We start from the raw sequence: 13,510 nt of genomic DNA on the forward strand, positions 1-13,510 counted from the left end.
TACAGGATAGACGTGTTCACACTCATCCCAATGATTCGGCTCCCAGGATTCAATCTCAAGGGAAGAATCCAAAATATGAAAAAGCCTTACGTACACAGTCATCCATCACAGATTTACTGTAACAGGAAAAACTAAGAACCTAAACTGATAACAAGGGGATATTCCAAGTCGCAACATGGCATAAAAAAACAGAAGATTAAATTGTAAATGCTCTAAAAAAATAAAATCTATGCATAGGAGAAAGCCGAGGGAAAAAAAAAACCTCAAAATGTTAATGGCATGGTTGGGTGATCTCCTGATTCCCCTTTTTTCCTTCTTTCTAGTCTCCCAAAAGAAAATTCAAAACACATATATTACTTACAATCAGGAGAAAATAAACTTTTTTTTAAACATCTGTTCTTTGGACTAGACAAAGGCTCATGATTAAAAATTCAAAAGCAAGGGACCACAACTCAGACTGTGGGGTAAACAGACCGGCTCCAGCCTCCTGGCCTTTCCAGGAGTTCCAGCTCCACCACCGATGCTGGTTAAGTCCTAGTTGTTAGGAGACGTGGGCTACAGCCACTGTCAATCCCTGAGAGGTGAGGCCCAGCCATCCCCTATTTCCGCACTGCTACTTAAGACCTAGCAACAGGGACTGAGGGGGAACCCAATTCACATTTCAAAGTCGGTTTTGCAGAAGCTTCCATTTTATTTTCCTTTAAAATAAAAAAAAAAAATTAAGATTTTATTTATTTATTTGAGAGAGAGAGCATACATGCAAGAGAGAGTGAGTACATGAGCAGAGGAAGGGGCAGAGGGAGAAGGAGAAGCAGGCTTCCCGCTGAGCAGGGAGCCAGAGGACATGGCGCTTGATCCCAGGACCCAGGGATCATGATCTGAGCTAAAGGCAGGTTCTTCACCAACTGAGCCATCACGGCACCCCTAAAATCAAAATTTTTTAAAAAGAGTGGGAAACCAAGGTCACGAGGACTAAAAAAAAAATATCTGGGGAATGCTTATTTATAAAAACTCAAAAAACAGCTTCCCCCTCTCTCTCTGCCTGCCTCTCTGCCTACTTGTGATCTCTGTCTGTCAGATAAATAAATAAAATCTTTAAAAAAGAAACAAAACTCAAAAAACAAAATATAAGAAAAACTCCCATCTTGAGCCATTTTTATGTTACATTTTATTAAGCACTGATTATGTATGAGGAGCTAAAACAGGCACTTTTGCACACACTGTAGTTCCACTCCTCATACCAACCCTACGAAGTACACATTACTGTCCCTATCTAAGCCACGGAGCCTCAGAACTGTTAAGTGACGAGTCCGTCATCAGACCATAATTGATTAAATCTGGGACTCTCTCCACAGCACTACACTGCCGTGCCCATTCCAGGGAAGATTCCAATTAACACCAATAAACTAGTAAGAATTAAAACAAGAAGACTGAATTCAAAGAGGGGAAGGCTAGAGCCAGGAACACCAATTAGGAGCCTGTTAAATACAGGCCAGCCATGGTGACAATTAAAATAATAGTTATCATAAAGTGATGAACGTTCTGTGGGTTATCGCATAAATGATGATGACAGAGTTTCTTTTTTTTTTTTTTTTAAAGATTTTATTTATTTATTTGACAGACAGAAATCACAAGTAGGCAGAGAGGCAGGCAGAGAGAGAGAGGAGGAAGCAGGCTCCCTGCCGAGCAGAGAGCCCGATGCGGGGCTCGATCCCAGGACTCTGGGATCATGACCTGAGCCGAAGGCAGAGGCTTTAACCCACTGAGCCACTCAGGCGCCCCGACAGAGTTTCTTTTAGAAAGTTCAAATTCATACTCACACCATAAAGATACTTTCCATTTCCATTTTCCTTAAGTGGCCCTCTGAGAAACTCTGAAAAGTTTTGTACTTTTCCTGCATGACACCCTGCTTTCGGAACTCCTGTCATCAGAGGGGGGGCTTACAAACAGGCAGCAAAACGTTTGGTGTCATTAGACCTAGTCAGAAACTCAAGGCCAAACATTATATGAGCCAAACCACATTTGGCTCCATTTCCCACGGTGCAGAAACACAATGAGTCTAACAGAGAGAGAGTCACAGAGCCCCAGGGTTCAAAGCCCGGTTCCAGCCATGTCGCTTAGGAGTTAACTTTTCTGCTCCTCAGCTTCCTCGTCTGTGAAATCTCTCTTTCACAGGGCGTTCGTGAAGATGAAACATGACACCGAAAGTTCCGTGTCTGGGAGTGCGGGATCAATAAATCTAGTTCCTATTCTCCGGCATGTGCATGATCTTCCATTCCCAGCCAAGAGATACTACGGAGAGTTTCCTCCAACTAAAAGCTATCTGCACAACACCATGAAGGGAGGGCTTGAGAAACCGACCACAGTATCTGCTCTATTTTTATGCCGGAAGATGATACTACCCAACTTAAGGAAGACTTGACAACATTTACTGAGTTACACCCTATGCCCAGGTGCCCCGTCTTGTGTAATCCTTGTGAGGATTACGGGATCTAAGTGTGATTATCCGGATTTTACAATGCGTATGCAGGTTGGGAGAGCTCAAGGATCTGGCCCATGGCTACAGCAGTAATGAGGAGAAGAGTCAAGATTCAAACACATGTCCCACCCACATCCCCCCACCTAAAAACAATGCGGCACATACATACAGAGGCCTACATGTGGCTGTTTAAAAAGACTGTTGTTTAAGGGGCACCTGAGTGGTTCAGACCGCTAAGTTTCGGCCTTCAGCTCAGGTCATGACCCCCACATCCTGGAATCAAGTCGCGCATCGGGCTCCCTGCTCGGTGAAGAGTCTACTTCTCCCTCTCCTCCTGCCTGCTGCCGCTCTGCCTACTTGTGCTCTATCTCTCTGTCAAATAAATAAATAAAACCTTTAAAAAAAAAAAAGGCTGTTTAAAAAGCATTGGGATAAACACACACACACACACACACTCACACGAGTGCATGTAAAACCGCAGAAATCTGAGTAAAAAGCAGGGATTGCACCAAGGCCGATGTCCTGGTTGTGATATTGTTACTAAAGTTAGGGACGAGGTCACCTTTGGGAGAACCAGGTAAAGAGTATACATAAATCAACTGCATGTGAATCTAGAATCATTTCAAAATGAAAATTTTAAAAATGGAGTGGGCAGATCTATATATACTGTTATGATAAGAATATTCGATGAAAGGGGTGCCTGGATGGCTCAGTGGGTTAAAGCCTCTGCCTTCGGCTCGGGTCATGATCCCAGGGTCCTGGGATCAAGCACCACATCGGGCTCTCTGCTCAGCAGGGAGCCTGCTTTCCCCTCTCTCTCTGTCTCTCTGCTTGCTTGTGATCTCTATCTGTCAAATGAATAAATAAAATCTTTAAAAATAAATAAATACATAAATAATTTTTAAAAAAGAATATTCGATAAAAAAAGATTATAGAACAGAATAGGTCTGATCCCTTCTACTTTCTCAAAGGCTGTATGTATGCATAAATATGCACTGGTATTAATAGTGAACATAGTGAAGAGTGAATAGTCAAGGTATTAATAGTGAACATCTTTAGACACGAGTTTATTGGTGACACCTATCAATCTCTTTCCATAGTTTTAAGTATTTTATAAATTCCTACAACGTGCAATTTTACTTTTATAGCTGAGGAGGGCGGGGAGGAGAATAAAATGCACAGGTATGCCCCACTTTTCAAAAGTTCACATTACGCCACTTCATCTTACAAAAGACCTACAATAGCATCTGTTTTCGGTAACCAAGAGAAATCAGAAGAGGATTCGCACTTCCATGAAAAAAGGCACCCAGTAACACTCACAGACACACATAGTGATTCAGTGGTTGCCAGATGAGAAGGGGGTGGAGAGAGGGGCAAAAGAGATGAATGGGGTTAGTAAAAGGTACACACCTCCAGTTATAAAACAGGTCACAAGGATGTAATGCCAACACAAAGAATACAGTAACACTGTAGCAACTACATGTGGTGACAGGTGGCAGCTAGATTTACTGTGACCACTTCGTAATACATATAGACATTGAATCACTAAGCTGTCCACGTGAAACTAATATAATATTGTGTGTCAACTACACTTCAATTAAAAAAAAAAATTTAAGTGAAAAGGGCATTCCGCCTTTATTTGGCAGTGAGCCTTTACCCACCGAGCTCCTACACGGCATCCCAATCACACCTCTGAAATGCGAAGTCTTGGGAGTTTCTGTGCTTTATCTTGATTTATTTTGTGTATCTCTTAGCAAGATGATATGTCCTAAAAGGTCAGAAAAGCCTCAAAAAGAGAAGTTGTTTTTAGGTCTGAGAATGCTCAAAAATTTTTCCATGCAAATCAATGGTAATTGCCTCTTTGCTTTACGCCATTTTGGCTAATAAAGATTTCATACGGAAGCTCTACTTTTGGATAGCGGGGGAAACCTGTATTTCCCATTTGAAATTACATACTTTTCAATGGGTCTAGACATAGCAGAAGGCACCCCACCTGGCAGCCTTCACACAGGTACACCTGTGGCTAGAATTCACATCTCTGCACTGTGGCAACCACTCCAAGAATGTGAGTATCACAGCTGTTGTCTCAGTGTCAGGCTTAATGCCAACCCTGTGAACTTCGGCTGTTCTATTCAATCTGCAATTAGTTAGGATCACATGCATCCCCAAAAGGTCCCACTATGTGGAAGAAAATGCATTTTCAAGGGCCTGTGCAACATTCAAATGTAGACCTTATAATGGAACAGCCGATATAACCATACTGCGGGCATTTACTCACACACTCACACACACACAATCAGAAGAGTGGCAAGGACACAGATTTTGGGGGTGCCTGCGTGGCTCAGTCATTAAGCAACTGCCTTCAGCCCAGATCATGATCCCAGGGTCTCAGGATCGAGCCCGGCATCGGGCTCCGTGCTCAGCAGGGAGTCTGCTACTCCCTCTCTCACTCCCCCTGCTTGTGTTCCCTCTCTCGCTGTGTCTCTCTCTGTCAAACAGATAAATTAAATTTAAAAAAAAGAAAAAGAACACAGATTTTGGAATCAGACTTAAGTGCAAGTTCCAACAACCTGCCAAACCAGTAGGCATGCTACCTCCGTGGCTAAGGACTTTCAAAAGTTCGGGGCTTCTGCATCTTGCAAGACAAGAACCCCAGCCAACACTGTAAGTGACAAGCCCTCAAAAATCAGGGGCCCCTAGCTGGCTCAGTCATTAAGCATCTGCCTTCAGCTAAGGTCAAGATCTCAGGGTCCTGGGAGAGAGCCCTGCATTAGGCTCCCTGAGCAGAGAGCCTGCTTCTCCCTCTCTCTCTGCCTTCTTGAGTTCCCTCTCTCATTGTCTCTCTGTCAAATAAATAAATAAAATCTTCAAAAATAAATAAATAAATAAATAACCTCAAAAATCATTCTGAAAGTCTTTTAACTAGGACTGATGGTTAGGAAATTAATAAATGTTATGTGATAAATCTGGGTAGCATTTAAATGTTCAATGCCCGGGGGGTGGGGTTATGGACATTGGGGAAGGTATGTGCTATGGTGAGTGCTGTGAAATGTGTAAACCTGGCGATTCACAGACCTGTACCCCTGGGGATAAAAATATATTATATGTTTAAAAAAATAATAATAAAATTTAAAAAAATAAATAAATAAATGTTCAAGGCCCAACATAACAAGCAAAATATCAGCGATTATAGGGATGTCTGTCTGGTCTCTCTTGTCAACTGCCAACATTGTTTTCCTCAAGCAGTAGGAAATATCAATGGTGTTCCTAAGAACTCGGCTTTTAAAACTTGTTATTTTCAAAGCAAGAGGGGGAAAAAAGCCACCTCAGTGTAATCCCAGCTCCACTCCATCAACCAAATGGCAGGGGAGGCAAATCTGAGATTCCAAAGGCAGAGACTTGCCTATGCTTCTAGTGCACCATGATTTAAACCAAATTACTTCAATTATTCTTACTGTGAACCAGAGCTCTGCAAAAGATAAGACGTCGGACATGAATCTTAAGGATCAAGCAGTCTTAAATTAGACCTAACTTCTAACTTCTAGCTTATAACCAAAAATACCATGGGGGGAGAGGCGGCAGGGAGACCTTTAAGCAGTATGGGCCTCATTCAGACGATGGGACCTTATTGACTCATTATTAGTAATAGGGATACACTGTATAGAGAAACTAGAAACAGGGCAAGAAAATATTAAAAAATTAAAAACACAATACTAAAATTAACCAGAAAGGTAGAATATCAAGGAGGTGACCAGCATGGGTCCTTAGAGTACAAGCCTGGGGGAAAAAAAGGAGAAAAGGCAGGTCAAATCATCAAGGTGTGGAGGTGACACGTGGCAGGGAGCAGCTGGACTAAAGAAACCAGGTTAGGGGCCGGGGGGGGGGGGGAGGGTAAAAGGAAAGGCCTGGGGGAGACTGGCTCTGAGGCAAACCCTGGCTCTCTCACTTAAACCACTTTTGTGACCCTATACAAGTTACTTGACTTGACCTGAATAAGTTGACTTGACCTGAACCTGGATATTAACAGTGCCTCCTCTATGATCTGCTGCACAGATCCCTTGAGCGAATCCAGAGAGGGCCCTGAGCACAGGGCTTTGCACATAGTATGTGTGCGGTAAATGCCAGCCATCACTATCAACAATTACTACATTTAAATCCCGGCCCTGCCCCAGTGAGCTGCGTGACAATTGACAAGCTGCCCACTCTCGCTGAGCTTCAGAAACCCCACAAATAGAGCAGGGACAATAACGTCCTTCCCCACAGGGCTGTGAAGATGACAGGAGGTAACACACATCTTGCACGGTCTCCTAACTGTGGGGGTCGCTACCACAACTGCCATTAGCGTAGTGAGGAGGGGGCTGGAGAAGCCCCCAGAGCTGGGAGAGAACTTCTTTTCCTGAGACTGGTAACTCCATTAACATAGGCCATGCAGAGTTGTCCCACGCTCCTCTCAGCTGCTAGGTCTTGCCCTCCCCCAGCAGTCTGGATCAACGGCACAGCCACTTCAAGCTAAGTGAACACTTACCTGGAATTTCTGTGTCTGTGCCTTCAGGGGCGCCTCTGTGACTTCTGCAAAGGCAGCACTGAGCTCTTCGATCTCAGAGTTAAGGTCTTCCACCTGGGTCAAAGTAAGAACAGCAGCCACGTGTGCAACGGGACAACTCAAGAGCTCTTCCTGCTGGACGGCGGAGTCTTCTGATCAAGGGCTTCGTCGTCAGGGAAGGCATGAAATCGGAGAAGTGGGACTCCAATTCTGGCCATTCACTAGCTGGGGGGCTTCTTAATCTCCTTGAGCCTCCATTCCCACAACCAGAAGACGAGGAGACTACTCATCACCCCACGCCAGCTTCAGTAGGGCTAAGTGAAGTGATGGGCACTGGGCGCTCAAACCAGGCCTGGCTGAGGAGCAGCATTACAGCACTGCTGTCCATAGAGAGGGGCCTGGCCACTCCCACAATCTCTCATCTCTGCTGACCTCCTCCTGTAACCCCGTCAGCGGTGACGCCCATGGCCACACCCTGGACTTGGCCAGCGCCCACGACGGCCCCTCCACAGTGCTACTCTACACTGAAGGTCTCCAACTTCAGCTGGGCCCTGAACCCCCACATTAAGCAACGGTAGGAATGGTAACTACTATTACTATGAGCCAAATCTCTGCCGCATCTGACACCGGTGATTACCCAGACTCTCCCCTTTTATCTTCTTCGGCACCGCGGTTTCCTGGTTCTCTTCACACTTGTGCAGTCATTCCTGTCTCCTCCGTGCCCTCCTCTCCCCGTCCCTGAAATTCTGATGGGTCTGCAGCCCCATCCACAGCCTTGTTCTTCCGCTACTATACATTACCGAGACAGGCAGACCCACTCCTAGAATTGTAACTTGCACCCGAGCTCTCTCCAGGCTTGAGGCTGCCACTCCCATCTCCCCCTGGACATCCCACCTTGGTGGTCCACGAGCTCCCCACAGTCAACACTTCGTAAACAGACTCACCACCTCCATCACCAAACCCATCTTGCCATCATACACCATCTTCTATGATGTCAACTGAGTCAGTGGCACCACCATCTCCCAGTCACTCCAGCCAGACCACCAGAAGTCATCCTCCATGGCTCCTTCTCTCAGTCCTACATCCCTCAGCAAATTTCCCCAAATTTGCTTCTAATTTTTAACTATTTCTCATTATTTCTAATTTCATTTCCCGAGTAAGGGTTACCCCTCCATTCCTATTTAGCAGTGACCACTGCTGTAACTCAATCTTTCTTGACTCCCGCCTCTGCTACTGGCCTCCCTACCACCATTCTCTCGCTCCTGTAAGCCACGCCCCAGATAGAGCCCAGAGTCCTCACTAAAGTGTACATGTGGTCACAGCCCTCCTCCTGAAAAGCCCTCAGTGGCATGCCACCCAAACAGCCAAAAATGACTAATTCCACCACCACCGGCCAGCCCCGTGCCCCCCCGTGCCCCCCCCAGCTTCTTCTCTAGCCTCCCTTAGGTTCTGAACTTAATGCCCAGACAACCTCAAAATGCTTTTCGTTCCACAAACACCCATCAGACTCTTTCCTAACTTAATGGATTAACCAGTGCCCTCTTCTCTGCCTCCCCTCCCAACCAACTCCTACTTATCCTTCAAGATTGAGCTCAGACACCTTCTCCACCAGGTACTGCTCCCCATGTGCATACCCTAATCTGGAACAGGTTCCCTGCCCTCCACTTGCACAGCCCCCCACACGTCCCTCAATCACCGCACCTTCACCCTATCTTTCTTCCTCACAGGACTCGCGAGCAGGGCTAGGTTTTCTCCTCTGTACCCGTGCCTCGCTCGCTTACTGAGAAAACAACACACTACTATGCTGACAATACTAAAATAGCAAGGAAATACCAGCCACAACCTTGGATCCCACAGGCAACAACCGAGGGAGCTCACTGGTTCACAGGCACAGCCTGGCCTCCTAAAAGTCCTTCAATCTCAATCTTGTCTTTGCAAGACTGGGCCTTGTCCAACATGGCAGCCACTGACCACCCTGTGGCTGCTGGGCACCTGAAATGTGGTTCGCCTGAGATGCAATGTGCTGTAGGCACACTTGAACTTCAGAGATGACACAAGGATGAAAAAGATTCTAACCACCTCATTATTACTACTGTCTTCCTGCTGACATGCTGAAATGATAACATTTGGGATATATATATTATTTCACTTGTTTCTTACTTCTTTGCATGTAACTACTAGAAAATTCAAACATCCACACCCACATGTCACTTACACGGTATTTTTCCTGACTAGCACTAGATCGGACATTCCAAAGGAATTTCCAATGGATAACAGGCCCTTTCCCTATACTCATCCCAGCTCTCTTATAAACTTTCCACCCAAAGCTAAAAATTCAGGGTTGGACAGGCCAGCCACAGAAGCTAATAAAGAAAAATCTCACTTCGGGTGTCTCAGACTCACCACATACCTCTTTTTCCTTTGACTTTAATGCCATGGTTAGACCCTGAATGGCTTTATCCCTCTTTAAACTATTTTTCTTTTCTGTAGCAATTTCTCTTTCCTTCTCTCTCAGGTCCTCCTGAAGTGCCTAAATTAGATTAGAAAAAGATTCACTAAGTTGATGCGTTCCAACCAAAATGCACTGTAAATATATCTGTAAGAGCACACTCAGACGCGGTTATTCTATCTTATTCCTGTCACCGTGTGATTAATGTTTCTGAGTAGAGCTGAACGCAGCGGCGGCAGCTCCCCGTTATGGTGCTAGCGCTCACGGCAACAGGGCTGGGGGAGAAGAAGGGGATCAGATCAGTTAAGACGGTGACAGCTGCTCCTGTGGGAAGGACTCCAATGCCTTCTGGAATTTGAATACAGTCACATCAGAGTCTTTGAAACCCTACCAGGTTATTTGGGGGAAATAACAGATCATTAATTTCATTCCTTAATGCTACAAAAGCTAGCAGAGAATTTGGTTTGATGGAGACTGAACATACACATTTATAGTCTGAGTTCATTTCTAAAGATGATCAGGCTGCCTCCCTCCCGGGCTGTTGTGAGGATCAAATGAGATAATGGACGGCAAGCTCTTTCCAAGCTGGCAGGCGCCGCATAAATGTCGGCCGCTGGGACCAGGGGACACGGAGCGGCGGCCGGTCTGGGTCCCTGCTAGAGCTACTCCAAGTCACCTGATCTCGGGAAAGGGCCCTCGCCTCTCTGAGCCCCACAAGCCTCATCTGCGCAATGGGAATGTCGCCTTTACAGAATTCCTGCCAAGACCGAGGCCTTCTCTGAAGTCCGGAAGGCCTCACTGGCACCCGCTGGCATTCCCTAAGTGACAGCTATTGTCACACCGAACTACCTACTGCTCTCAGAATAAAGCATGAGGCAAGGGGAAATCTTCAATATGTTATTTTAAATTGCATCAACATACCTGGATCCTCTCTTCAAAGCGGTGTCTCTCCTGCTGGCGCTCCATTTGTGCAGCCTGAGAAAAAGCATTAATTGGCACCGGAAGGGACTCACAATCCAACAGCTTCCCCAGAACAATCAGAACGACCGTCTCATTTCCTGACTTCCCCACCGCTGCGGAAGTCACGGCAGTAAGTGTCCGCTCCTCTCTGGCTCGCACGGTGTCCCACCCGAGGGAAGAGAAAAGTAAAGACAAGCTGGCCATGTGGGCTGATCTCCAGCCCCAGAGAGCGAACCACAGGGCCGCTGGACGCTGAAAAGGGCCAGCGGAAGGACGGGGCCTGCAGGGTTCAAGGGACGAGCAGGAGCCACGGGCTGATTACAGCCGAAAACTAACCAGTGATGTTCCAGATACCACTGCAGAGGCAGGGACAAAGAAGACTCTGCTCCATAAAAAATCAAGACTTTCCCAAGCACCCAGAACACCCACACTGGGAATCCAGCACGTGCAGCAGCCACTCCGGGTCCAGCAAGCGCTGGGAGGTCTCAGCTAAACCCACCCGCTCGTGCAGGCCCAGGCCACCCTCCTGCAGCTGCCGCGGAGGCTGCCTCATGTGGGGGGGTGGGAGGTAGGGAGGACCTCTGGGAGGCTCGGGGGTCTGGTACTAACAACCCATCAACTCCTCTGAGCCCATTTCCAAATTCCACACGGGGACCATGACCGGGACCTCGCAGAGCAGCCAGAAGGATTAACCGCAGCGGCACATTGACCTGCTTCGCCAGCCACCTGGCCCGACACAACGTAGTTCCCTTCCCCCCACAGTCTCTAACCACAAAGGTACAACAGGTACTAAGTTTTATCCTGAGAAAACCCAAAGGATGAAAATAAAGTCCGGGGGTAACAAGTTAACACACGGTGAGAGAGAGACAAGCGGGTATGGGCTGTTTTTTTAACCAACTGTGTCTAAACATGAGGCTGGAAGGGGGAAAACACGTCAGGGCCCCTGGCAAAGGAGGTTCCTGCTCATTCCTCGGCTGCTGGGGAGCTAATATCTGGAAGCAGTCGGTGTGACTCGCGGGGAGCGAGGATGCATCCCCTCTGCCCCAGCGGAGTCCAGGGTGCTAATTCAAGACCCCTCCACACCCTGCCGGCTCACCTCGGCTCCTCCCTCCTGGTCTCCCCTCGGAGCAGCAGAGAGTCCTCGGAGCTCCCCAGATGACACCCTCTCATCAGGACACACCATCTGAGATTTCTCCTCTTTAAGGCACTGAATTAAAGCATCTTTGCTCTTCAAAGACAGCTTCAACTCCTCAATCAGTCTAAAAGCGAACAAAATTTAAATATTAATTCTAAGCTGTTCTCTTAGCTCAGTGGAGCAGGAGGAGGCAGAAAATGGGGCCAGACATCTTCAAAGTAGACATGACCAATGACTGAACAGAAACGGAATCACACTATGCATGTCGGAGAATAAGGGCCAGAATTCCCGTGACATTAGGTGTCCCCTCGCCTCCAGCAGGGCCCCCGTGGATCCAGCCTCCGAGCTCCAGACTACGGCCTGACCAAGCCACCCCCGTGCTCAGACTTTCAATAGCCCCCACCACGGACGGCAGCCGACTACTAATTTTTTTGACCAAGAATCCCTTCTGCAAAAGAAAGGGGGCCCGGAGGCCTGAACAAACGTGACCGATAGAGCGGAACTATCCCAGGGGGTAGGCAGAAACCAAGAACCTCTCTCCCTGGCTTCTCAGGGCAACGTTTAAAATACACCGACTTTCAAGATAAAGGCCAAACTCGTGAGCAAGGCAGGTAAGGCCCTAGCTTTTCAGGCCTAGAAGATCAGAGCCCCGCTGGCAGCTTCAGTTTCCTCTCTCACAGGAGGCCACCACCCGCTCCCTCACCACCCGGGGCCTCGATTCCAGATCTCTCCACACCCCAGGCTGTCTTGTGCCTCCAGACCTTTGGTCACACTTGTCCCCCCACCTAGAATGCCCTTCACCACTCCATCCCCACCACCTGCTAATACACACCCACCGCCCTGCCCCCTCCCCCCGAAGCAACTGTGCCAACCACACCTTGAGGCGCCCCCCTCAGGTAGAGCTGAACACCTCCTTGGGGCCACCAAATTATGCCCCCTGACCACGACCAAGTTATTTAACCCCTATGCGTCTACATCTCCTCGGCTAAAAATGGGGATTACTTGCTCACGTGGATTAGAGATAAAACATCTAAAACGGCCCTCATACCTCCAGGCATACAGCACAACTCGACAAATGACAGTTGCTATAATTATTACCCTTTTTTAACATTCAACAATTAGCATTTTGTCAGAGAACCCTCCGAAGAGCCTTTCTGTAGCGAAGCCTCGAAAGCAACTTGAATGGCAGGAAGAACAAAGGCTTGACAGTCAGAGAGCTTCCCTGGCTCCCAGGGTGAAGGTCAAGAATCAGCTATAAGTAGTTAAAAGCAGCTGGCAATGCACTGGTGCTATGGAATGAATGTTCATAGCCCCCCAAAATTCAGATATTGAAATCCTAACCCCCTCAGGTGACAGGATTAGGAGGTGGGGCTTTGGGAGTCAAGTAGGTCACGTGGGTAGAACTCAGGAATGCGAGCAGTGCCTGACCAATGAGGCTCCAGAAAGATGCCTGACCCCCTCCACCGTGCAGGGATACAGTGGGAAGTCTGCAGGCTGGAAGAGGGCTCTCACCTGACCATGCAGCCACCCTGGTCTTCCAGCCTCCAGAACTGTAAGAAATAAATTTCTATTGGTTGTGAGCTACCTAATCTCTGGTATCTTGTCATAGCATCGCAAACAGGCAAAGACAATTAGGCACAGAGGGTACCAGGGCAGCACCAGTGCAATGCCCCCAAATCTGGGACAGAGGAGTAAGATTGCCCTCTAGGGGTTCTACTCTGAAATCATCACATAATCAACTGAAGAGGTAAAAGTCACTAACTGTATACTTGAAACGAATGTGCTGTATTGCAGGTAACTTATACTTTGACAAAAATGATTTGTGTTAGTTACCTTAAAGCAAGTTCCAGTAGGGATGGGAATGAGAGAGGCCAGCCTGTAGGGACTGTGGCCCAATTGGAGCATGGGGCCATCCACAGGAGTGGCCTCAGTCCTGCAAGACCA

The 13,510-nt window shown here is 47.4% G+C and overlaps 1 protein-coding gene across 7 annotated transcripts in view; it reads right to left on the bottom strand.

Moving 5' to 3' along the window:
• CDK5RAP2 (CDK5 regulatory subunit associated protein 2) overlaps window positions 1–13,510 on the bottom strand; it is a 171,797-nt gene that overhangs the window by 110,933 nt on the left and 47,354 nt on the right. For all 7 annotated transcript variants that reach the window (XR_007122225.1, XR_007122226.1, XM_047699454.1 and 4 more), the window contains 4 exons: window positions 11,528–11,690; window positions 10,393–10,446; window positions 9,433–9,552; window positions 7,005–7,097 (listed from right to left, as the gene is read on the bottom strand). Coding sequence is in view for 5 of the 7 variants with exons in the window: in XM_047699454.1 (XP_047555410.1) it covers window positions 7,005–7,097; window positions 9,433–9,552; window positions 10,393–10,446; window positions 11,528–11,690 (430 nt within the window). In the remaining 2 variants the exon portion in view is untranslated. The remainder of the gene's footprint in view (window positions 1–7,004; window positions 7,098–9,432; window positions 9,553–10,392; window positions 10,447–11,527; window positions 11,691–13,510) is intronic.

This window comes from Lutra lutra, chromosome 13 (genome assembly GCF_902655055.1).
Source record: "Lutra lutra chromosome 13, mLutLut1.2, whole genome shotgun sequence".
Lineage (NCBI taxonomy): Eukaryota > Metazoa > Chordata > Mammalia > Carnivora > Mustelidae > Lutra > Lutra lutra.